The sequence below is a fragment of the Phalacrocorax aristotelis genome, chromosome 1 (assembly GCF_949628215.1).
Source record: "Phalacrocorax aristotelis chromosome 1, bGulAri2.1, whole genome shotgun sequence".
NCBI classification, from domain to species: Eukaryota; Metazoa; Chordata; class Aves; order Suliformes; family Phalacrocoracidae; genus Phalacrocorax; species Phalacrocorax aristotelis.
Genome location: NC_134276.1, coordinates 94,082,945 through 94,108,951, shown reverse-complemented (window position 1 = coordinate 94,108,951; position 26,007 = coordinate 94,082,945). Strand labels below are relative to the sequence as shown.

General features: G+C 41.5%; 1 protein-coding gene across 2 annotated transcripts in view; it reads right to left on the bottom strand.

The window, feature by feature from the left end:
* PRRG1 (proline rich and Gla domain 1) overlaps positions 1-25,518 on the bottom strand; it is a 37,041-nt gene extending 11,523 nt beyond the window's left edge. Inside the window, exons 1-4 of one of the 2 annotated variants that reach the window (XM_075097918.1) lie at positions 25,364-25,468; positions 13,472-13,692; positions 5,827-5,876; positions 1,485-1,645 (exon numbers count right to left, since the gene is read on the bottom strand). In XM_075097918.1, the coding sequence (XP_074954019.1) occupies positions 1,485-1,645; positions 5,827-5,836 (171 nt within the window). In that variant the 5' untranslated portion in view covers positions 5,837-5,876; positions 13,472-13,692; positions 25,364-25,468. Of the gene's footprint in view, positions 1-1,484; positions 1,646-5,826; positions 5,877-13,471; positions 13,693-25,363 lie in introns of both variants that reach the window. The other variant, XM_075097909.1, reaches the window with a different exon arrangement.
* Positions 25,519-26,007: the final 489 nt, after the last annotated feature.

The following is a 26,007-nucleotide window of genomic DNA, read 5'->3' as shown; positions in this document are numbered from 1 at the left end:
AATCAGCTATCATTAGGAATGGCTGCACCAAGCCAAGTCTGGGAGGTAAAAACACATGCGTGTGCATGCACTTTAAAGCTTTAGAAAGAAGCAGCTTTGAAGAGACACCGCACATCCTACCACTTCATTTTAATAAATCAGAAGGTTCTCATTCCAGCCTTATCCATCTCCCCAGGTATAACCTCCAACAATAAGATGCCAAGAACTCAGGAGTTCAGTATGCCTTTACAATAACATCGTTATTTATTGATGTAGAGCTCAGCCAGTGAAGAGTGGAACGTACCACCTACATAAATTATGGAAATCTGCAATACTCCCTATACCAGTTCACCCATTGACCCATTGGCCTTGCAAGCACAATCTCCCTGGGCAAAAACACACAAGGGATAGAAGCTTTTTTTGAAGATAAGTTTTCTGAGTCACATTTTCTAGCACCTGTTTTTCATTCTAGATATATCCTCAAATTCAGCCCTAATTTCCTCTATGTCTGTCTTGACTGCATTGCATTAAATAGGTCAGATGCTACCATCAAAAACCTGTGTGCTGTTTTTATTTGTTGGAAATAATATAAGATACTTTCGGTATGATGTGCAGCTATTGCTTGCAGAGCCCATTAGCCCACAAGCTTCTTTTAATTAGAGGAGCCAACAGACTCATGCAACAATTCCGTGTGGCCAGTATCTGCTTCATTCCCACCAAGTTAATGTATCACTGCCCTTGCGTAACACGTGGTAGCACTGAAATTACTGTTCTTTCCGAGTTTTAGATCACTGCTGCTTAACAACACACTCCGGTGGCTTGCAGATTTTTGCCTGAAGGCGGCCACTAATCTTTCCTTATGCTTAGACTATTAATAGTCCAAGCACTGAACACTTTTGGCCAGCTATACCAGAACATGGGATTCAAAGGTGTATTTTAAATGGAAAGCTTTTTGAGTTGTGCACTCACTCCATGTGAACATACTCAGTAAACAAGTTATTCCACAAGGAGTGAGATAAGTGAAGACTTGTGCCCTTCTATATATTCCCTGTAACAGTCCCAATCCCATCATTTCTTCCAAGCAAGACAACTGCATTTGTGATATTCAGGCCAGACTTAAGCGTGTGATGGTAAAAGAACCAGGGCACAGGCTATTTGGGTAAATAGTGCTGCCAAACAGATGACAGTTTTGCCCACTTTTTCCTCAAGTAGGGGTATTAAATCATATTCCTTTTCTTCCCAGCTGCTGATTTTCACAACACTTGAGAGCGTAATTATATTTAAGACTTTTACCCACTTCAAATTCAGTTTGACTGGGAAGAAGGAGTCAAAAGCTGTTGCTGTGGAGTCTATCCATCTCCTCTGTACACCTTATTTGCTTAAAGAAGCAGGCCAAAATGAAAAACAAATCTAATGTAATGTTGGAAAACACAAAAGTGTTCAGCACACCCAAAAATTTAGTATGAATACACCCAACCCATCTTTAAATACACACCAAAACATACCGTTTTTTCCTCATTTTCAAATGCTTCTCTTGCTTCTTCATAGCTACAGATTTCTTCTCTGCATTCATGTTCTATGTCACCTTGCTTTAATTCTTCCAAAAATGTGTTGGCTCTCGGGTATCTTTTTAACACGGAATTGGCTTTGTCCTCTGTTAAGAACACTGAATGAGAGGAGAGACAATAAAGGTCACTTCTAACATAGAGATCCAAAAACTCATGCTAAAACAGCTCAAAGAAAACGTGCTTTTGAGAAATAAAGAGCTTTTTTCAAAGTCCTCCCCTTTATTTAATATGATAAAAGCCCCCTCCTAGTTTTATTAACTATTGTAAGTGGCTGGGCCTACAATTTCAGTAGTTATTGCTATAACGTCATAAATATGATGGACCCCGATTCAGCATCACAGTCATGTATGCTTAACCAAGATTGAAGCCGGTGCCTAAGAAGAGAGGCGCATGCTCAGCTCAAATGACTTCTTAAACTAAGATGACACAGAACAAACAAATCCTGCTTGTGAACATCCAAAAAGATATTTGCAACTGCCTGAGGGCATCACAACCAGAATGCTCTTAAGTTTTTGATATAAATATTTATGAACATTACCCAGAGTCATATGCACCAGATCAGCTGCATTTATCAAAGTTCAAGTCTGTAAGGTTTCTTAAGCAACTTTGAAGCAGATTTGCTCCCTTCACTCCAAAAATGTCAGCCCTGAAATAGTGACCCTTTTAGGGGTGTGTGGGGAAGTAGCTTCTATTTCCCTGAACCATACACAAAACCTCACCGTATTTAATGAATCAGATAAAACAACCCCAAAAGGCAACCCACATTCTGACACAGGTATTCTTTATTTGCTTGCTTTGGTTGTGTTCAAAGAAGAGAGCTGAAAGCAACCTCTTTTCTTCTGATGTTCCAGCTTTCCCTCAAACTCCCTGACCAGATGATTTTTACAGTAACATGCAGCAACTGGAACACTCCAAAATCCAGCAGACTGAATTACCCAGGAGGTACATCTGCAGTGAGCGATGCAGAAATTCTCCAGGTATTTCAGGTCAGGAAGCAAGAACATCATGTCAGTGCAACACTGTTCTTGTGCTCCCACTGCCAGCAAGAGTGGCTAATTATTTAATGTGCTGCCACACAAATACACCCACGCCACTTCCCTGACTTATGTGATCATTTCTGCATTGGTCATTTACAGCTAGTCTGGGACTGCCGGTGCACTATGAAGACAAACTCTCACTGACTGCTGAGGGACAGACACTGACTGGTTTAAGCAACGATTTATCTATAATTTTATATGAATCAGTTTGCTGTGGTGTTGTTTTTTTTTCCTTAATTCTCTGATTCTGAACTGTAAAAAAGGACAGCAGCAAGTCAATAAAGATGGTCACTATACTTTCACTTTCTCTTAAGATAGATGAGGTGCCATTTTTCAGCAACGAGGCTACTACCATAATTAGGCTGATCTACTTCAATCTCATTTTGTTTAGTCACTGTGGTATACTTTGTTATAAATTGTGAGACAGCCATCTCCCTTTTGCAAAGGATTAAATGAAGATTCGAAGATTAAACTCCAACACACCAGTCACTCCTATACTTTCATACATGCACCACATGTTGCCAGAGGTTCAGTGCACACAACTCTACAACTGCACCTATTGCAGTTTTGATTTTCTACAGCACCACAGGTGAGCACATGGGCATCTCCTACTGTGTAAGCTCACTAAATCACACAGAATTTAATATTCAAAAATCTCTTCAAAAAGGAAAGAAAAAAAAGGATGGCTTCTTTCCATTTCCCACACAATTCTCCTGACTCCCCTCTAGGCCTGAAGAACTTGGCTTCTTTTAATACGCCTCAGCGATCACCTAAACATAATGAGATGAAGGACTCGTCCGCATCAGGAAGCCAGCACGCAGCCATGCATGGGGCTGGGCTGTCAGTGCTCTACCTGCTTCTCACCCACTTCTCCTGCGGGCATTCATGAAGTGGAACAAGTTACAGCCCAGACTCTCTTAAGAGTGTCCATATGTGGAGTCACTGAAGAGCAGATAATGCACTATAAATCAAACTTCCCTTCTTTCAGCAGATAAAACCTAAGGAATTTAATTTCACAGCTAGAATCCATCCCTGAAAACAGCAATGAGACAAACTACAGCAGCTTTGTACTGAATGCAGAAGGAAAAGAAATAAAAAGGAAAAGGCAGATAGCTGAAAATACCCTGATTTAAAGCTTCTGGCTCTTAAAAATGATATACAAATCTTTTTTTCTGCATGCACTTTCCAATTTACCAAGGAAGCAAACTGAGAATAAAGGTTTAAAAGCTGGTATGTTACAACATACTGCATCTGATACACACTGGGATGAGTTTCTAGGTAATAGTTCAGTTTTCCAAAAAGAGCTAAGCATACATTTCTGCTTCAAAATGCATTGATGAAGAACAGCAAAGCATTAAAATAATTCAATATTCAAGAATGGCCAATATATGACTATCTAAAAAACCAACTTTTTTATTTAGCAACTCATATTCAGAAAGTGTCTCTTCTCTCACAAAACAGTACAGAAAATGTATATATCACAGAGACATAAAAGCCCACTTAAGAAAATACACCACACCCCGTATTAATTCTGAATGTATCTGATAAATAATGATCTATGATTAGCCCAGACCAGGAATGGCTTTTGAACCTGCAAGGCTGAAGAAAATGAAGTATATTAATTTGTTTGTTTTGATTTGACATTTTTAAAGCACTGCACACTCCTAGCGACTTTAAATCCTGTTGAGAAGTCAGTACAAGTGCAGCAAGGAAACATGAGAACGTACATTGATCAGACCGATCTTGATGAAGATACCGACTGAAACACAGTGATTTAATGAGAACCAGTCATTGCCTGATGAATTCTATAGAAAAGGATAATGGAATCATATTGCAGAAACCACTTTGGCTTCTTAGTATTCCAGAGCCATCATCATGTAGCCACTCAGTTATAATTGCATAGGAGTGTGTGAAAAAAATGCTTCGGGTTGGACGCCCACCTAGTCAAGCCACAGCGTGGCTGAATCCACTGCAGCTGTTACTATGGAGCTGAAGACCATCAGGGAAGAATTGCATATGGAAAGAATAAAGTAATAAAGCAATACAAAACTTAATTTGTTAATGAGGCTAATTGGCAAATACAAGGTAAAGGAAAAATAAAAATTATGATTTTTGCATTATGTAAGATAGTCACAGAAATAAACAAGAAAAATCTAATGTCTCTTCCTTGATTTTTCTAGAATTTAGATGAAGATATACAACTCCCAAATCTAATGCTTTGGAATTTATGTTTATTTCTTCAGACATGCTTGCGCTCTGTGTGTAACTGTTGATACTTGGCCTTTAGCAAGTTTTTATCCATCAAAAAGCCACAAAAACTCATTCCAAAGTCTTAGTTTGACTTACTGTTATTGAAGAGAGTAATACAGTCAGATCAATCTATTATACATTCTCAGAAAAACTTGTGTGCTATCATAACAGTGAACAGGTACTCTAGCAACATGAAATTAAATCAGAATCAGAAAGAGACAGGCAAGGACACGAAAGCATAAATACATCTCAGCCTGCCAACTGAAGCTGTCACAAGCAAAGAAAATAGGCTTCAGGTATTTAGTGATACACGGAACAGGGAGCAGTAGTGTGGGAAAAGTGTTCTGGGACATGGAATTGTTACCGAAGCAAAGCCCGGGGCACCTGGGACACACAAAACAGCTCTCCTGAGACCACTATTGAGGCTTTCTTTTTCTGAATCCTTACCAACATCCAAGCAGATTAAAACCACCACCAAATATTAAAATTAAATGTTTATTTCTAGATTTGATGGTGCAGCTACTGATAAATTTGAATATTTCTGTAGGTGACCTTAATAAAACCACTTGGTTTGCACAGGGCAGAAGGGAGAAAAATGTTTTGAGCATTTACATATAAAGCTTAAAAAGTGACTTCTGCTCTGAGATTCTGGAGTTACTGGGACAAGCTTATGAACAGTTAAACTAAAGTATGCAAGGCCAGAAATTCAGCTCTGTGGTCTTCATTCTGCAGCCAGCTCTCAAAGATCCACAAATGAGTTTGTGATGATGATGATGATTATTATTATTATTGTCTGCAAAACATCTGTCAGAACAGCAGTATGATTGTAGTTCAGTTTACTATGGGCAAAAATCTGCATCATATGCAACAACAAAATCAGTTCAATAGCAGAGGACATTTTTTGTGTGTTTTGTGTGTTCTGAGGTGTGTTAATGCCCACTTCATCGGGAATAATAACAAATGCACACTCATCACTAAGTTAACAAACTTACCACTATCCATGATGACTACCGTCAAGGCAGGGAGCTTGCAAATACCAAGTCTGTAAACAAAAGAGGAAACAACCTGTTGAGTTTGTGAATTATGATGAACTTAGAAAATTTTCTCTTGATTCTTAAATATTGTTACAAATGCATCACCGTTGGAAACCCCATGGGTAAGATTAATTTCTCTTTTGAGTTGCACCACTGCTGCATGCAGACTAATTTCAGTAGTACAGGAATACTATCCAAATGCCCCACCCCACCCCCCTCCTGTGAAACGATGAATGCTTTAACCTTTTTCAAAGCTTTCTATATTTAGAATATACAAAAATACCAATATGAAATAGAAGGTGTGTATCTTTTTAAACAAATCTGGAACCTCTCTTTTACCTAATAGAACTTGAAAGGTATTACATTCTCCACTTTAATTACTTATACCTTATCCAAGATTTAAATTCACTCTGCAGAGATCATCAAGTCAACTCATTATCTTTAGTCTATGGATCAGATTTTCTGAAATCAGAATGAGTACATGCAAATCCATTCAGAGTCTGCTACTGATTAAAACAGGATGCCTGCATAATGTTCCAGAGCAGCACAAGAGCTTGTGATTTGGCAAAGGAACTTGCAATATATGTGGGGATCCCAACCTGCCCTACAAGAAACTACATGTACTTTATACCTCATCTTGGAAGGAGAACAGAGAAGAGATGCTCTCAGTCAAGAAAGTGCCTGAAGCTCATTGCACCCACCAGGCAAAGAGCCAACAAGAACTGCATCTGAAGGCAGCAATAGTAGTTTGAGGGACTGTTTTCAGTTTCTTGGAGTCATTGTTAGTATGTGAAAAGTTAAGAAAATAAAAGTTTTCAGCAAAGTACGAGAAAGGTGCAGCTGTCTAAGCAAGTTGGAAGAACACCACAAAGTTAAAGTTGTTTTGTGTGGTTTGGTTTGTTTTTTTGTTATTTACTGATAAATTACCTACTCCTAAAGGTCAGCATTAGTTCTACTTCAGAGGCCCGGTTAATATCATACCACACTAATGCCCTCACTCTCTGTAAAACCAAAACCTCACAAACAAACCTCACCGTAAAAAAGTGATAACTATGCACAAAGGTTGGCCAAAGCTGCTGTAATAAACAAAGAGGGAAAGTTAAGACTTCCAGCAAGGCCCGTCCAACACTGCAATTTGTCATGCAAGAGCAGACTGCAGTACTTGTAAGGACTGCTGCTGAAGTGAACGAAGATCTATAAAAACATCCCGGTCTGCTAACAGAATTGTAGGATTGGGACTGCAAAACATGGGAGATAGAGGAGTAAACTGATATTAAAGCAAGTTCATCAAATCTCTGTAAAGACAAATAAATGTGAATAAACAGTAGCCATTAAAGCACTCTTAAATCTCACCACCATAGTGTTTAGCTTTTGATTATTAACTATCGTAGGTTAACACGCACTTAAATTCTTCAGAATATATAAAAACTCTTTCAATAGCCTGAATTTTCCTTAGCAGACTACTCTATGCAAAGACAAAACCTTCTTTGCCACTTGCTTCTTGAACAAAATTAGTGTTACTTTCTGGGCAGTCACACTGTTACAACCCAAATATCTGTGCTGAAGAAACTGCCAAGCTTTTAATAACAGAGAGATCACAAAAACCCCATGGCTACTGGTGTAACTATTCTCTTAATCTCCTACATCATGAGTTTCTTTTGCCATTTACTACCCTTCAGTTTCAGATGGGTGCTTTTGCAACAGCCCCTCAACTAAGATTCACAGCAATAGAAGAGCAAAACCCATGAGGTTCACTCATTCTTGCAGTAATACAATGCACGAGATGCACCTTGCCAGGCTTCCCCTCTCTAATGGGGATGTCTTTCTGCATTGAATTTCAGTTTGTCTTTAAAATTGTACCCTTTTAACAAATAATTTGGGTGTGGATTTCAACAATATTAAAAAAAAAAAGAGCAAAACACATGCGTCCACATCCATGAGTCACAACTGGATGGCTCTGCCCACTGGGATCTGCGGCGGAAACAAGGGGACTAACGTGCCTCTCCCCTGCTAAGGGATGTTTTCCACCAGGAGCAGAGCGTGACACTGCCTAGGCATGCAGGCTGCCTTGGCACGTGGCAGTAGGTGCTTGGTACTCCATCATATTTGGGAATGAACATCAGAATACTGACATACAGAGACTGGGAAACTGGGGAAAAAGTGTGGAGGAGGAGAAGAAAAAAAGAACACAAAAGAAAAAACACCTTTTATTTTCTTCAGTGGAAATGGATGCATGTATATTATGAGCTAGTGATAAAATACAGATTTTCGGAATTGGCAGCAAAACGCAAATGATGTTCCTTTTCACGCTTCCTTCATTACAAAAAGAACCAGCGTGCCCTTTTCTAGCAAATATCAAATACACCTTTCCAGAGATTGTGGCGCAGAAACTTAACTTCAACAATCTATATTAGATTCTTACAGCAATTATGAGTACTTAGAGCTCCCTGGAACTAATTATGTCCATTTTCCTAAAAATGTATGTCGTTTTTATGCTCCCCTGCCTTCCCTCTCCATATCTCCCCAAACTTCTTTATTTCCCAGCTCCCACAAAACATGGCTAGTTTCCTGCTATGACACCCAAATACCTGCTGGCCAGCAGGCAGACTGAGGACACAGGCAATGGTTGCCCTGCCACTACATGGGCATTACACTCACAGACTCTCCACTGCAGAGGAACTGCTTGGGTCTTTGCCCTCTATTTAACTGCCCCTTCCTCTAAAGGGAAGGAACTTCATTATATTTTGGTCCACTACTGTCTGACAGTCTTGGTTCAAATTGTCTAAGTAGTTCAAAGGTTGTTTGGAAGATGGGATCAAACAGAGACAAGTACATAAATCTTCTTTACCTTCATAAACCAGCTAATAAAACTGAAGAGGGCTGGCAACACTACAGGAACATCCTGACTTGCTACTGACTCATTTATTCCTCTACCCAATTCCTTATTTAGTTTCCTGCTTTTAAGCCTTTGTGAACCTTACTGAAGGCCAGGATGGTCCTACAGTGTCAGAGCGATGTTTTTCATATATATGCACAAATGTCAGAACAAAAAAAAACCCCACAGATAGTATCTTACAGTAACACCAATGTTTATTGTTTCAGGAATCCCTCTTCCAACTATCTTCTATATGTTATCCTCTCCACACCCTCCAAGAGGTTATACATCACCTTAGGTTTGCTTGCGGAAAAAGTGACAACAGGGTGGACAGCATGGATAGCACTATAGCCAAGCTGAGTGTCAAATTCTAAGTTCAATAGCAAGCTAACGTAACTGACCAACAAGTCATCTTTTTCTGACTGCCTACTTGGCTGTCAGTGTAATGGTAAAAACCAAAACAAAACTAACACAATCAACCATCCACTTCTAGTAGAAAATATAATGATGCAATGGGAAATACAGTGAGTTCTAAAGCATATGAGACAGCAAGAGAGACATACAAACAAAGCCCATGCTATTTACCAGCAGTACTGTGCTCACCAAAGGGCTGTAGCATCTTACTGAGGAGAAACAATTTGCGTGAAACTTTAAGAAACTAATATTTAAGTTACAAACCAGCTGTACATTTTTTTTCCATAACTGACCTAAATATTTCTTCCGCAATCCTGAAAGCACCCAAGCTTTGTATACACTTTGTATAAGCACAAAGCATAGAATATTTTTATACACATGTCCCAAGCTGGTGACCATATTCTAGCAGTGCAGTGTACCCCTTAAATTGGGAGGCTAACTAATTTTGACATCAGAAGTCGTCGGCTTGAGACAATATTTCTGTAAGATTTTATTGCATATGTGAAGATAATCATATTCTGTTAGCGGGTACATCTCTCTGGCTACATTTGCTGGCTACAAGTTTCATGGAAACTTGCATGCAGCCCGTATCGTTAAAGGACCGAGGATCTGATGGAGGGCACACAAGTCCAAACTGCCTTCACTATTCTCGCTCACTGTCATGTGTTCTAAGAAGGCACAACATCAAGAACAAAGCATATCCTTAGGGAAGGGATTACAAAGAGAAGGGAAAATAAGGATAATGTAGAGAAGCAGCAGTATTTTCCCTCAGTTCCTCTCTTACTGCGTTAACAGCGACTTTGAACACTGCAAGGCCAGCACGTTGCTCCTCTCACTACCTGGGAGGGAGGCACATTACAGTACCCAGGTAGGGAAGAGGCTTTTTTCATTCTGCAATACAACTCTAACAGGGGATACAGCTGTTAACTTTAGTTTTGTAATCTGTACAATTAATGAGACTACTGGGATGCAATTTACAATCAGATGCCACATAGAGCTACAATATTTTTAAAAACAATAACTGTTTAGGTTCTTCTGGAGCTTTTTATGAAAACAGGTACATTCAAGAGCCACTGCTAGCTAAAATGTCAGTAGATGTTCAATCTAAAAATAAACACCACTTTTCTAGTCCCCAGCCCCAAACCAGGTGCAACACAACTGAAACACTCCTGTGGGAGATTTATTTAGAAGAAAAAATAAAATCATTAAGTAATTACACAGGAAGACAGATGATAATCATCTGACTTCCATTTGCTCAAAATGTGTTATGTGCCTACCTAAAAAAGCCTGTCCCACACTTGGCTTTCACATAGTTGGAAAAAAATACGGAAGAGTGCAATTTTACATATAACAATCTGTTACAAAAGAACCTTTTCCCCAGGAAAAGTGCAGACAAGGATTAACATGGTTCAAACACTGGGGAAATATATTGATTTTCCTCTGAACAGGAAGTCCACAGATCAGGGATATGACAGAAGACTGCATTTCATGACTAATGGAGCAGTCTGGATTGAGGCCTGTCGCTAGTGCTGTTCACCAGGGGTCTGTGCTGGGTCCAGTCCTGTTCAACACGTTCATCAGTGACCTGGATGATGGGACAGAGTGTAACCTCAGCAAGTTCGCTGATGATACCAAGCTGGGAGGAGTGGCTGATACACCAGAAGGCTGTGCTGCCATCCAGCGAGACCTGGACAGGCTGGAGAGTTGGGCCCAGGGGAACCTCATGAAGTTCAACAAGAGCAAGCGCAAGGTCCTACACCTGGGGAGGAACAACCCCATGCACCGGTACAGGTTGGGGGCTGACCTGCTGGAAAGCGGCTCTGTTGAGAAGGACCTGGGAGGGCTGGTTCACAACAAGCTCACCATGAGCCAACAACGTGCCCTTGGGGCCAAGAAGGCCAACTGTATCCTGGGGTGCATTAAAAGGAGTGTGGCCAGCAGATCAAGAGAGGTTATCCTCCCCCTCTACTCTGCCCTAGTGAGACCACATCTGGAGCGCTGTGTCCAGTTTTGGGCCCCCCAGTTTAAGAAGGACTGGAATTCCTTGAGCAAGTCCGGCAGAGAGCTACCAAGATGATCAGGGGACTGGAGCATCTCCCTTATGAGGAAAGGCTGAGAGACCTGGGTTTGTTCAGCTGGAGAAGAGAAGACTGAGGGGGGATTTTTTCAATACCTATAAATATCTAAAGGGTGGGTGTCAGGAAGATGGGACTGGACTCTTTTCATTAGTGCCCAACAACAGGACAAGGGGCAATGGGCACAAGTTGGAGCACAGGAAGTTCCACCTAAACAGGAGAAAAAACTTCTTTCCTGTGAGGGTGCCAGAGCAGGGGCACAGGCTGCCCAGGGAGGCTGTGGAGTCTCCTTCCCTGGAGACATTCAAAACCCACCTGGACGTGTTCCTGTGCCCCCTGCTCTAGGTGTGCCTGCTCAAGCAGGGGGTTGATCTCCAGAGGTCCCTTCCAACCCCTACCATTCTGTGATTCTGTGATTTATTAAATTTGGTTTGTTTACAACAAGATTAACCAGGGAATTTGGGTGGGAATAAAGAGGGATGGAAAACTTTGGAAACTGCTCTATCTGACAAGGGTACAAAAGATACGTCCTACGTGGACTACACAGGACAAGGATAAGAGTGAAACAGAGAGCTAAAATAAAAACAAAACCAAAAACCAAAAAAACCCCAACCCTCTGCTTTGTAGATGCTATCTAAATACACCATTTAAAACATTATAGTTAATTTTGATTACACAGGGAACCGAAACCACAGGCCAGATCACTAAGACAAACCTGTACTTAGGGGACTGCCATTACATTTTAAAACCAATAAAATATATTGTTGCTCACAGAACCAGTATGCTGAGTACAACTCGAACACCACCCTGTTAGCACAGAGAAGGTGGTTCCTCATGACTGCTGCTGGACAGGACCTCAGCTGGCTGAGACTGAACCCTAAGCTTCTGCCTCAACTTCATTACTACTTAGTGGTTTTTGCTGTTTTAAAGCTGCGACAATATTCTGGCTGGTTATTCTCTGGTTACTTCAGGGATCCTCCGGTTCAGAGGGGGAGTTGCTATAAGGTAAGAGTTCTCTTCCTTCCCCTCCCCTTCAAATCCAGACAACAACCACCTCCCAATATACACATTCTGGTGAGCAGGACATCTGGGAGGAGAAGTAACAACACTCTCCTTTCGATGAAGGAGAATTTTGGTGGGTTTCATTGTTTTCAAGCCTGTGGGGACCATCTGGGGCAGTTCTTGGGAGGCATAATTGAACACTTATGTAACTATCTATATTGAAACCAGAATTGCACAAATCCTCAAGAGACACTGCCTTTCTGAGCAGCCTACACAGATGCATTTCAGATACCTCAGTCTTCTGTAAGCTACTGTTAAAAGACATTGCTTTAGGTTAGACACTGTCTAACCTAATTTCAAATTTGAGAATTCAAATTTGGAAATTCAAATTTGGAGTATTTAACTTGATAATCCATTTAAGTGTTGTCATAACAATAACGAACTCCTCTCCTTTTTCAAGTGGGAATGGTGAACAATTAAATAAAGCTTTCACAGTAGGATGTGTTTCTATCCTGATTTTCTTTGGAAACAAAACCAACGATACTGTGTTACTTATCCATTCTACCTTCTGTCCCTCCCCCCCGCCCCCAACACCACTTAACTAAATCTGACACTCAAATTTCCTCTTCTGTGCTACCATGAGTTTTCCACAAAAATCAATGACCAAGAGGAACAGAGAAAACCCTTTAATAGTCTCAATGAAATAAAGATGGGGTTTACCAACTGTGGCAGTATTTCAGGAAGCACGGTGCTTTTGGCGACTGTAAATCATTATGCATTTTCGCCAGCAGAAAGTAGGTAGTCAGAAAGCATACGCCATGCTCAAGACCAGCCACAGCTTGTACAGACCTTTGCAAGCTGGTAGGTCAAAAAGTTGAAGAGGTGAGAATAGGGAAAGAGTGCAGCCAGCACATAAGGGGCAGCAGAATACTGTCATGATTTGGGTTAGTGACTGGGTCACGAGAATAAGCATGTTAAGAGAATGGAGGAGAACGCAAATTAATACAGAAAGGGCAAAAGGTAACAGAGACAGGAAAACAGCTTTACTAGAGCTCTGGTGCTCACTAATCTAATTACTGTTTAAGTGTCAGCTTCCAAATCAAATTGTCAGCTACTTTGATATTATCTATTCTCACTTAGGTTTGAATAGCTGGACTCTTTAACTGAGCAGGTACAGCAGTCATGAATAATAAACTCTAAGTGCTATATATTTGTCTCTACCCATGACTATACTCACATTAGCACGGAATGCAGAGCAATAGGAGCAAATCTGAAGAACAAAACGGTGCTGAGGACCCAACATGCACTTGTTGAGAATTTTACTTTGGGGTAGCTCTAATTTGGTTCCATGAGCTGAACACTGTGTGGCAATGAGACTGCAGTAGGTATGCTCTTGCAGTGTATCTTCTGGTTTACCTCCAGCCAAAAGTAATTCAGTCTAAGTGCTTTCAAATGAATCTGCAATGCAAACCAAAGCATGGTGGGTGGTGAAAATTTGGAATTTGGCTTCCAAAGCACACTCCTAATCTGAACCAAAATGCTACTGCAAGTGCACCCAATGCGTACTGTATGACTATGCTCACAGTAGTAAGAAGCTGCAAGAAGGGAAGATCTAGATAAAGAATTCCTCAGCAAAGAACCAAATGTTGTTATGGGGTGACAGTGAATGTCTGGCAAAACTTCCTGTGGGGCTACAAAATTACTTCGACAAACAAACTGACAAAAACCAGAGGCAATGTGAGGCTCTCCGTCAAACAACAAAGTGCTGGGAAGTTAGTTAGGAGGAATACCTCCCAACCAGAATCTGCTGGGGGCATCACCTGAAAATGCCAGGCTTACCAAAGTATGATTTGAAGGAAAAAAAAAAACAAACAACAAAACACACACCAAACAAATAAAAAATATAACAACCCAGAAACAAAAAACCTTACCACAGTGAAAGAGATTTCTGAAGCAGTCTATGTGCTTGTCTCTTGTCTTCAAATGCTGTATTCTCACTGCAGAAATTAAACACTACTAATATGCAGGATACCACAGGGCCCAGTCTAAGAGGTAAAAACTTAAAACATGAGAGTGTTTGCTCTGAAATACCAGAAAAGAAAAAACAATACCTAATCTGGGAACTAGGAGACAACCTAGCCACCCCTCTCAAAAAACTCCACAAACAACAAAGCACATTCCCTCCCTAAGAGTGGAAACTTGCAATTACAGACAACAAAAATTAACATCTAGTTTGCGATCACCATTATAAATATTTTCAATAACTCCCTCTCAAAAAATTTGTTACCAGCTTCTAAAATAATAAAATAACACACAAAGTCAATACCCAATAGGCCAGGAAAGCTACATTTTGATCCTTCTGCCTTGCATTTCCAGGTGGCTGAAGTTTTAAATAATGTATCGATAAATTCTTGCTATACTAGTAAACCAACAACTGCTTATTGAACAGCTATCATGTTTTTTTTTTTTTAGATTTATAGTAAGAAAAAATAATCAGTGGACCTCCTAGCTCTTTTCAAGAAAAAAAACCCACATGGAACAGTATCAGAATTTCTGCAGACTGTTTTTATAGCATGTTTTCACTCACAATCTCCCTAAATTAGAAGCAGCTTTAATTATGCATTCATTTTCCTCCCCTATTCTGTCCCCCTGTTTTCATAGAAATGAAATGTTTGGATGTGTTTTGTAAATTACAAACAAGCCAACTTTCATTTTGCAGTTCAGACCATATCCTGATGCCTTACAGACAACAAACTGAGGAACATTACTCAGAAGCTCATAGCTTCAGCTGGAAACTGGATTGCTGGATTGTATATGCATTAAAAATTACATGCTGCTTTTACTTTAAAAAAATAAAGGAAAAAAGAAAAAATCCTTTGCGTTTAAATAACGACTGCATAACAAACTGCTCAGTTTAGAGAAGGCAGACATTCAGCTGATCTAATCATAACACACAGGGTCTGTCAGGATAAGTTGGTCTCTAGGCTATATACCTGTGACCAAAGAAGAGAAGATAAAAACATTACAGCTAACCATTATTTCTCACAATATGAGAAACAGGAGGTACCCACTGACCTAAGCTGATATAGTTGTAAATAAATCAAATCACCTGAATTTTCACATAGGACCTAAGCTAGGGAACTTGCTGCCATAAGGTGCTGTTCAGGACAAAAGTAGAAGTAGGTTTAAAAAACAGAAAGGAAATCAATAAATGAGGGAGAGATTTGGTGATTACTACAACACAATTCTCCAGATGTATCCTCTCTTCCATGAAGCTTCTGATCCACTGATAATGAGGACTTTACTGGGTAAGGCTCACTCTGTCCATGCTCTGCTCTAGGACTCTTACCGTAGCATCTCCTGCCAGCTGCTGGCACAACACACAATGCCACGCTGATGTTTTGGCTGAGCCGGTATGGCAGTTCTTACTTATGTTCCCCAGTATGCTAAAATTTAGATTCCAATAATGCTAAAACGGCTAACCATTTAGCTTCCAACAACCTTCATGTTATTAATAACTAGTTTAGCATCTTCTACAGTTTGTGGCCAGACATAATTTACCAAAAGTTTCAACCATTTGCTAAAGTTCAGGAGCCAGCCAGTTAACCTTCACGGATTAGCATTACACGGTTTTGCAAAGAAAATATATATTACTACACACCCACAAGAGACACCACATGTACCTCTTATGGGTAACCACCTGGCTATGAAAGAAGGGAAGCAGTCCAGTGCCCAGTATGGAATGAGTACCTATATCCCGTTCCACTCTGAAGTGGTTTAGAGCTGGATTAGGACCAGGGCAGTAAATACCAGCACATAATAGAAATTGAGTTGATAAGATGGCAAGTGGTCTTTTCAATGGATCCTACTCACTATCTACAATCTTCTCCTTTCATTTGGCCCTGGGTCTCTCATCTGCCCTGAAAGCAACACATCAGAATATTCAGGATAAGTAGAAAGCAGATTATAACAGTGTTGTCTGCCTTTTAAAAGCACTTACGAGTCAGGTACAGGAGGAGAAAAAAAAAAAAAAAAAGAAAAAGGAAAGAAGAGTACTACCTTTACTTCTGATTATACCTCTCCAGGCATGTGAGAGACTGGCCAAGCAACAGTACCTGGGCACAGTCCATTCACATAAATATAATTTCATTGTAGATACAGTGTTTGTGCACAGAGAAAAGGTCACAAGATCAAGGCTAAAAATGTATCATCCTTCCTACTTTGAAACTCTTGCCGATACTTTCTTCCCCAACACATCTTAAAAAGCAAAACCATAACCCAAATGCCACAAATAATACCTTTACAGATTTTCCAATAACACAAAATGGCTGCACAAAATTCAGCCTCCAACTGTATTGGTCTGTATCCAATCTTCAAGTCTCCTTTTTTCACAGAGAAAAGAGACCTAACAATTCCTGTACATTTGAAAAAGATTATCTTCAAGTCTCTGAAGTTTTTCTTGAAATTGTTACAATACTGTGAAGAGTAAGGAGCAATAGCTATTTTTAAAAATCAGTTTCTCTCTGAAGTACCAGTATTTTTCAAGCAGCTATTAAAACAGAAAGATTCTAGATCTCAGAACGTGCATTTTTTAGCCAAAAGAAACCTGGATAATTTCACATTGGCATCCTGGTTTTCCAAGCTACAATTTTATAACAAACATAAGCCTAATAACTTCATAAAGTTTATTTTGCTTTTCTGTGATGAGGAAAAGGTGAAGCAAATATTCTGCTCTGTACAGAAATTGCATTTAACACTCGTTTGGTAGGCCATTGTCTTACACCTCATTTAATTTAGAAAAATTAGCCAGAAAACAATAAAAAAGTAATTTCTTTGTGAAGTGCTAAACTACGCTAGAGAAACGTGCAAACAAAGCCTTCTCTTCCAAACATTTACGCACTGTCAGCATGTTTTAATACAAGTTTCCACCCTGCCTGTCTTCCCCTGAAGCAAGCACATACAACAACATTTCAGAGCATGTTTTAATGGGATTTTCCAGTCAACCAAAAAAATCAAATTGCGTAGAAGTGGTGGAAGAGTCATAAATACATATTTCACCTTATTGAATGATATGGTAAACTAGGGAAAAGATAATGAGGCAAGACTCTTTTACAGATTTTTATGACGTTTTCTGTCACACTGGGAAGCTGCATAAAGAGAGCATAGAAAGGTATACACCACCAGAATCCAAACAACAGCTGTAGTCATAGTCTTCAGTAAAACAGAAGGGTAAACAGCCCTATAAAACAGGAAAAGAATTTTAAAAATACTGCTACTTCCCTCTCTCACAACACCCACGCCCACCTCCCCTCATATCACCTTTACCTGAATTTCCAAATACATTAACACGTATGCATTACGATTGTCTTTTTTACGGTGTTACACTGAATTTTTTTCTAAGTAGGATTTGAACAAATCTACACACAAAAGTACTCCAGCTGGTTTATGTGTTTGGAGTATAATAAAACATGATGATTTGGCTTCAGCCTTGAAGAGGAGTGAAAGAATCTCTCCTCCCTTACTACCACTGCTACCACCCTTTACTGGGGATCGGAGCCCCCGATGTGGGCTGATGCAGTTCTGTGCTCTGCTTCCCACCTCTCCCACTGGCCTCCCTCTCCTCCTCTACCCCTCTGTTCTCAAAGACAGCCACAGAAAGGAAGTATGAACTTCCCGGACTGTATCTGCCATTGAAACCAACCTATACGGCCACTAGTTCTGCGTCTCTCCTTAGTTACCAAGTATATGTTATTGAGACTACAAGGTATCATAAGACTGAAATCAAGTATCAATTTTTATTTTAAATGCGTAAAATTCTGTAAGAATTACTAGAAATCCAAAAATCGAAAACTTCAACAGTATTTATTTTGTTAACAGTTTTCCTATTTGGAGATTGTTTTCCTTCAGTAAAAGGGCTTTGTGTCTACCTGGGATTTCCTCATGCCCTCTAGTCCAACAATTTTACTCACTGATCCCTTCCAATCAACTACTACAGAACAATGGAAAACCTTAAATTCATAGAAGTTTCCCCAAAGAAAGAACACTAGTATAGAGGATGGAGGTATTCTGAACATTGTAACAAGAAAAGACTGGAAGACAAATTAACATCTAATTCAAATTTGCCATTTATGAAGAAATAAATACCACAGTAAAGCTTTAAGTCACATCTTAACTGATCGACCACACAGCATAAATTCATAGGAAACAAAGCTGCATGAATTCCAAGCAGTCACAAAACTACCACTATCAGGACATACTTATGAAGAGTTTTCCACACTTTCCCTCACTGTGAAAAGACTAGAGCAGCTCCCAAAGCTTAAACAATAATTCTGCTGATGCTCTCCTACCCGTTATGAAGTCACCCAGTACAATACCCATTCTGCCTGTGAGTAGGTAGCACAAAGAAAGTATGTAGCAAAAACAATTCAGAAGGATTTTACCTTTAGAAATCGGTTTTAAAAGATTTAAGGCAAGCAAAATTTTACATATATTGAACTCCTAACACTGACATGCCAAATTAATGTATCAGATTTGTGTGCAATTAACTGTATTTGAAGGTATAATTTATCTTCGTTGTATCAAAAGCATATATAGAATTAAAATAAAGCTAATTCTTGAGAACTTCATTCTCAACTGAAAAATCCTCTACAGGATCTAGCATGTCTAACACTGGTTCTTGAAAGATTCAAAGGGTATTCCCTCCACCCCCAAGAAGCTGTACACCTACTCTAGCACCTAGAGAATGTGAAGAGAGGAATCTTCTAATGCAAACAAATAAAACACTATTTTTAAATCTGGTAATTCTGTCATATTAATTTACATACATAATATGTTGCAGAAGTCATTGGATAACCTTCCTAGGCATGCTACCCACCAGCAGGTGCATCTCCACCTTTTGTATTTCTGGTGTAGGTCACTTTACCCACACAAAAAATTCATAGAACCGTACAGCAGTCCATGTTGGAAGGAACCTCAAAAGATCATCTGGTCCAACCTTTTGCGGGAAAGGGAGCCTAGATGAGGTTATCTGACACCCTGTCCGACTGCATCTCGAAAACCTCCAGTGATGGGGGCTCTACCATGTCCCTGGGTAGGTTGTTGCAGTGAATGATCGCTCTTACTGTAAAAAATTTCTTTCTTATATTGAGACGAAAACTTTGATCAAATCTTTGCCAGTAGTTCCTAAAGAACAGGCATAGTGAAAGTGCTTTGATACTTGTATTTTTCTGAGACAACTGCAGATCTGATGAGCTTGTAGCTGGGTACTTCTTTACAGCTTGTCATTTGTGGCCTTTCCATAAAAGATGAATTTGTTTACCTTTCTTCCCACTTTCTGAGTTTGACCCCAAGATCTATTCCCCAGGTTTTTGTCCCACTTGAGAACTTCCTTGTACCTCCCCCCTTGAGCAGTTTGCTGCTGTTCTTCGAAGATGTCAGCAGAGAAAGACACCGATGCACTACTGCTTCACTGGTAGTTTTGGAGTCAGCGCTTAAATCAACCCAAGCTAAAGCTACCATCTGAGCAGGTAGTCCCCCCTACACAGCCACAAACTCCCACTCCCTCCCTCGAGTCAATACAAGGTCGGACTGGTAGCCCCCACAGCTGGCCAGCCAGCCAGAGGAAAGCCTTTTGCATGCGTGCGTGTCAGTATGCTTGTTTAGTTTGATTGGTTTCATTTTAAAACAAATCAGTGCCCTGGTTCAGTTGACTGCACAGCATTAAGAGTGCTAACGCCAGCACAAGTGAAAGCGGTCAAAATGCAAAACCTAGCAAGAATGGAGAGGAAAAGCAAGAACTCTTGTTTTCAGGCAGCAGAACATGCTTAGATCAGTTAAGCTGCTTACAAAGCCACGCAGTCAGTTCTCCAGCCTAAGCCATGCCTTTATTCTGCTGCTGCCCACAGCTCTGATACCCAGCAGCAGTGAGCAGAAAATAGTAGTGAGTCCGTTTCATTTCTGGTACTTGGAACTACTCAGCAGCACTGAAATCAAATGTCAAGGGCTGTGCTAATTTCAGCGGCCACAGGGGAAATCTATAGGAAGACAGGCAAGTGAGTTAGCTAGTAATTCTGCTGTTGAGACCTCTTTCAACCTTCCCCATAGCCGTAGGAATGAAGACTAGGGACAGAAATATGAGCAGAAAGCTGCTCCTCCTCCCAGCTTTATTTAGCAAAGAGTTTGAAGAGTAATACTCTCCAAATAAAAGCTGGAGAATACACACAAGGTCAGTAAATAGTACACTGATAAACATGGAGGTACAGGCAGGTGCAAAAGTTCATGTCTAATGAAGCCACTGTTGCTGAATTTTCCTGGTAGCATTCCCATGAACTGCTTCACACCAGTGAGCTAACAAATTCACACTTTTTGGGCCAAAAAGGAATCACTCTTCAATGCCGAGTAGTAAACATTTAGAAATACAGTTAATTATAATAACTATTGCACAGTTCAGACAGTTATATTAGACAGTCAATTTAACGATAGGGATTTAATGAGGAAATGCTGTTGAAGTGAATCTTGAAACTGGTCCATGGCATTCATCCTTACGCTGCAGGAAAACAAAGAGCTTAGCAAAACCGGAACATCCAGAATTACAACAATAGGGTATAACATCTTGGTGTGAACAAAAAAATCTCTCCTACCCTAGAGTTCCAGAAAACATAGAAGTTCTGCAGTTTCAGACAACAAAATGAACTGCTTCCCCAGGATTAAGAAGTTTCCTCCTCCATTTACCACCTTTCACACAGTGTCTCTCTGGACTGTAGTATCACTTAATCTGACCACTAATGGAGTAATCATGCTGGTGCAGACCAACCACTACATTGAAAAACTGAGCGGGTGATCTTAAAACATGAGATGCCAACTTTCAAAAGTCATTTCAGAAGTGACATGAGAAGGTTGATTCAAATCCTTTAAAAGAAACACTCCACTGAGCAGGTACACAGCACAACGTAATGTATGAAATGTGAGGGATCTCAAACTGTCAAGATTCAACTGGAGGACAGTCAGGCTCTCCCCCATGTAAAGACATCTACTAAAAAAAAAATAATTATACAAAGCAGTATTCTTAGTCTGCAAGCAGGCAACACTTCTTGTGCTATTATACTGTCCAGAAGTCTTAGCCCTGGATGCTAACTCCAATATGCTGGGTTGTGCAAATACGTTTCTTGTCTGATTTTATAAGTGTTTTTCTTCAACTTTTATCCAAAGTTAAAGATATTTTACATAATGATTATCTATCATAAAAATAAGCGATAGCCTGAAATACGCATAAAATAGCTTTCAACAATACATTTCATTAGCAAGCCAAAACACATGGTGTGATTTTAGGTGGTTAGTATGTAGTTTGTTTAACTCTCAGTATGAAGACAGGCTTTGCTTTTGAAATGTAGCTATTTTAATAACAGTATTCAGCAATCTTGGTTAAAACACAGATCACTTGATAATCAGTACCATCAAAACTGCTGGCAACAAGAGAATGGCTAAGCATATTTCAGACCTCACAAATGGACATAAACTTTTACTTAATAAGGATCAGTAAACAAAACAATGGTAAACAAGGAAAGGGCTGGGCATTGTCAGATTGGATTTCAAAAGGCCAAATAGTTAACAACATCTGAACTCAAAACAAAAATAGCTGGCAATAGAACACATATTAGACATTAGGTCATTTAATCCACTCACTCGCCAGTTTTGTATTGTTCTCTACAGCACCTTGCAAGTGCTTTTGTTTATAACGTGGAAGGGGAGAGGAAGCAACTGATGGGGGAAGAAAGTAGGTTGTCTTTGGAGGCTGAAGCGAAAAAAAGCCATTAAAGAAACACGAGACAGAAAGACAGCATCCTGGAAACACAGCTGGTAAGAATTCATGAAAGAGCAAGATGAAAAGCAGCAGAGAAGTTCAGAAATAAGCTGAGAAATTGAAAGCAAAAGCTCTTAACAGGATGGTGCAAGAAAATAAAATTCTTGCCCAGGGGAACCTGGTGTCATCTGTTGATTAAGTGGAAAGAAATGAAGTATATAAAATATATGTGATTAACGGAAGATGGGAGCGGAGGAGCAAAGTGGCACAGGTTTTTCCCAGCACTCACACTGGAGGCAAGTGGTACCAACTGCACCTCTTGTTCGCCCACTCATCCAGCTGTTTATAAGAACCAGGTAAGGGAAATGAACCAGTGTCAGAAGTAAGTCAGATATATATTTTTTTCCAACCTGATTAATTCTGTGATCCACCTCACCAGATGGATATGGAAATGGGTACACTATCATGCGTGAGGGAGGTCAGAGAGGTAGGCAGGACAAAATGATGGAAAAGAAGATCACAGAAAAAGGGAGCTGTTTATAATGATGCAGCAAACAAAAATACTGTGGTCTAAACTAAGTTAGCACTGTTTTGAAGCATATTTTATCCCTGCTTTTGCCACAGAACTCCTTCATGACTCTACGTAAATTACTCAAAAATGCTGTTTTCAGTGTGGACGCTAACTGCATGCATTTTATTTTAGTCGTGCCGTTCCCAAAATCTGAGTGCTTGATTTGCAAAAGCAGCATAGGCTTAGATCAGATATTCAATTTATTTGCACCTGTGCACTTAAGATAAACCAGGACACTGAACTCAATACCCTGAAAAAAACCCCAGATCCTACCTGGACCAGATTTGGTCTCCACAGTTTTATCTTTCATTCTTCCTGTGGAGTGGGAAGATGTCTATTTCCTTGTCTTGGGAAAGTTTTTCCAGTTAACGGAGAGGGTTGCCAAGTACTGAGATATTAAGGTGATAAGCACAATAGAAGAGACAAGGAAATTTACAGTTCGATAGTCAAAGCAGACTTTGAATGCAGATTTGAGTAATGTTCAGAAGATAAGTCTTGATGTCACACAACCAAAGTAATGGGGATAAGACCAAAATACTTCACCTCTTCAATACCTTGAGTATAACAGGATTTTTTTATGCAACAAACAGTATGTTATTACTTCATAGAAAACTATAGTTCAATCTAGATGTACAAAGAGGCTGAATTAAAGCAACTTAAAAACTTAGTTCTCCTCTTCATTTGTGAGTGCTTCTGGAAATGACAACATTAGTATGGTTACTCTAACTGTGTGTAACTACCCATTTACAACAAAGGAAAACGGATGCCACCACATTATAATCTCAACACCTATAGGTGTTATGACCAGACGCAATGCTTTGCTGTTTGAACTGATACATTATCTTGCAGCATTAGCTGGATGCAACTCTCTGGATGAACTTGTGCGAGAAAGGGATAACTCAATGTTTTTCCTGGGGATTTCCTGATATTTGCTAATTCCAAGAAAATGGAGATACTCAGGAATTCCAGGCTTTATCCTAATTTGTTCTGGAAAACAAACTTTTCTTGTCTAAAAGAGGCTGAAGAGACACGGCTGAACAGATGAGTAAAAACCCTCACTCCTCTGCTTTCATGCAGTACTCTCACACAGAAATTCCCCATCCCCTCTTCTCTGGCTACTAATCTCACTCGCCTGGTCCAGCAAGAACTACTCTTGCAAAGTCACCCTTACTGGATATGTCTACTCAGACTGCTCGTCACCTCTCGCACTTGTAAACCTCCCCCACAACCGCTTTGTCAATGGCACTCCCTCTGTTCAACACAAGACCTAGAATGTGCAACATCACAGTTGCACAATCCCTTTACACTGGTGTTTGCATGCCTATGTGTATACATAACATATACACATTAAAAAACCCAGTGCTTTTACACACATACCAATTTATTTATATATAAAAAAATAAACTCCCTCCTCCATCACACACGGAAAGCCTTGAGCTACCATAAGCACCCCTATGGCATAGCAAAGAAACAGATGTGAGTACTCACTTGGTTAATCAGAAAAAAACGTATAAAAGGTTAGTGTGAACGTGTGCGTAATAAATACTCCATGCCACTTCACCCCACTGCTGTGTAAACAATGGTGCCAGCATGGGGAGAAGATGGTACAAAAGGCAGCAAGAAGCAGCAAGGCTGCAGACAAAGCACCACCAGGGTTTTTTTTTTTCCCCCAGTGACAGCGCCAGCCCACAGTAATATTAAATTTAAAGTGTTGATTTTAATCTAGAACACCAACATCTGCGCGACTGTCCCTCTTTTCTCCCAAGACTTATCTTTCACAAGAGGGTAGTGAAAACTTGAGATTCTTCCAAGCGTCTTCATGTGGTTATAGCCTTCTTCCCTCTACCCACTGGCTCCATTCCCCTCCGTTCCGTTCCCAACAAGCCTAGCCACTGCTTGCTCTTTCACCCCTCAACCAATGCAACGCTCAATCCCAGTTTCAACCGTGAGGACGCTGAGGCTCCCTGCCCCGCTCCTGTTTCCTGTGGATATGAGTAAGTTGTTCCCTCGCCAGCGTTAGGCCTAGGAGGGGGTCTCAGACCCCTGGAGAATCAGGCTGGTAGCCGCAATACACATCTTAAAAGCTGCGGTGAGTGCCCTGGCTACTGTAGGTCTGATACCGACAGAGTCTGGGTGATCCCGCTAAGAGTGAAAAAAGTTTTGAAGGGCATGTGAAAGCTTCAGACAGCTGTGAGTTTATTTTGTGGTTTTGTTTTGGCGGTGGTGTTTTTTAAAACTTAAGATAAAAATTTAATAGCTGCCTCTTTTGGAGACAACCATTAACCTCCTTCAGAAAACAAAAGTCCGCAGGTCTCTTCCTTTGTTAAATACAGTCAAAACACTTTCTTCCCTGGCGTAACCGGGAATGGCACAAAACCCCTTGAGAGAACTTTTCCGGGCGGCTCCAAGAGCGCCAGCAGCCGCCGGAGCCCGGCAAGGGGCGGGGGGGGGGGCCGGGCACCCCCGCGGGGTTCTCCCCCACCCCCCGCAGGACCCCCGCCCCACGAGCGCCCCCGCCCCGCCGCTCGCTCCCGGGGTCCCTGCCGGGCCCCGGGCAGCCAGCCCCTTCCCTTCCCTTCACTGGGACACCCCGCCGACCCCCTACCCGGCCCGGGGGGCGGGGCAGCGCCTCCGTCGGCTGGTGCCCCTGCGGGTAGGCGAGGAGGCACCGATCCCCCTCCACAGCGCGGCTGCCCGCTCCGCTCCCGGGACGCGCTGGCCCGCTTCCCGCCACCGGGGCCGCGCTGCTCCGCACTCACCGCAGCCGCCCGAGACAGGGGATCCGCCGGCAGCCGGTATGCGGGCGGCGGGGGTGGCCGAGCGCTCCCGGCCCCGTGCTGCTGCCTTCGCCACCCCCAACTCTCCAGTACGTGCCCGGCAGAGCAGGCGAGGCCGCCGCGCATGCGCCGCGGGCAGCTCCCCGTGCCGCCGCCGAGCGGAGGGCGGTGGCGGCGAGGCGGGGCGGGCACCGGGCTGGGCCGCTGCCTGCTGCCCCGCTCCCCCGTGCTGCTCCCCCTCCCGGGCGGTGCCCGCAGCCGAGACTCCCTGCCCAGCGGCCCCGGAGGGCAGGCGGGCGGGCAGACAGACCCTCCCCGCTGCAGAGCGATCGCTGCCGTCTCCCCCGGGGGCCGCTCCTCGGCCGGAGGCGAAGAGACCCCCGTTGACGGCGGGAAACGCGGGCTGGGCGGCGGTTGCCTCTGCGCTGCCCCCGCGATGCGCCTGAAATTTGTATCGGTTTTTCTGTGTAAACACAAGCCTTTAGCTGTGTCAGTGTGGTTTTTTTCCCCCGGCAGCTGTGCTAGTCGGGCTGAAATGCACGAAAAGTCACGGTTTTCCCCTTCCCTGTGTCCCCAAGGGCGGCTGTGAGGGGCGGCGGGTGTGGCGTCCCGGGGTCTGGGCCTTT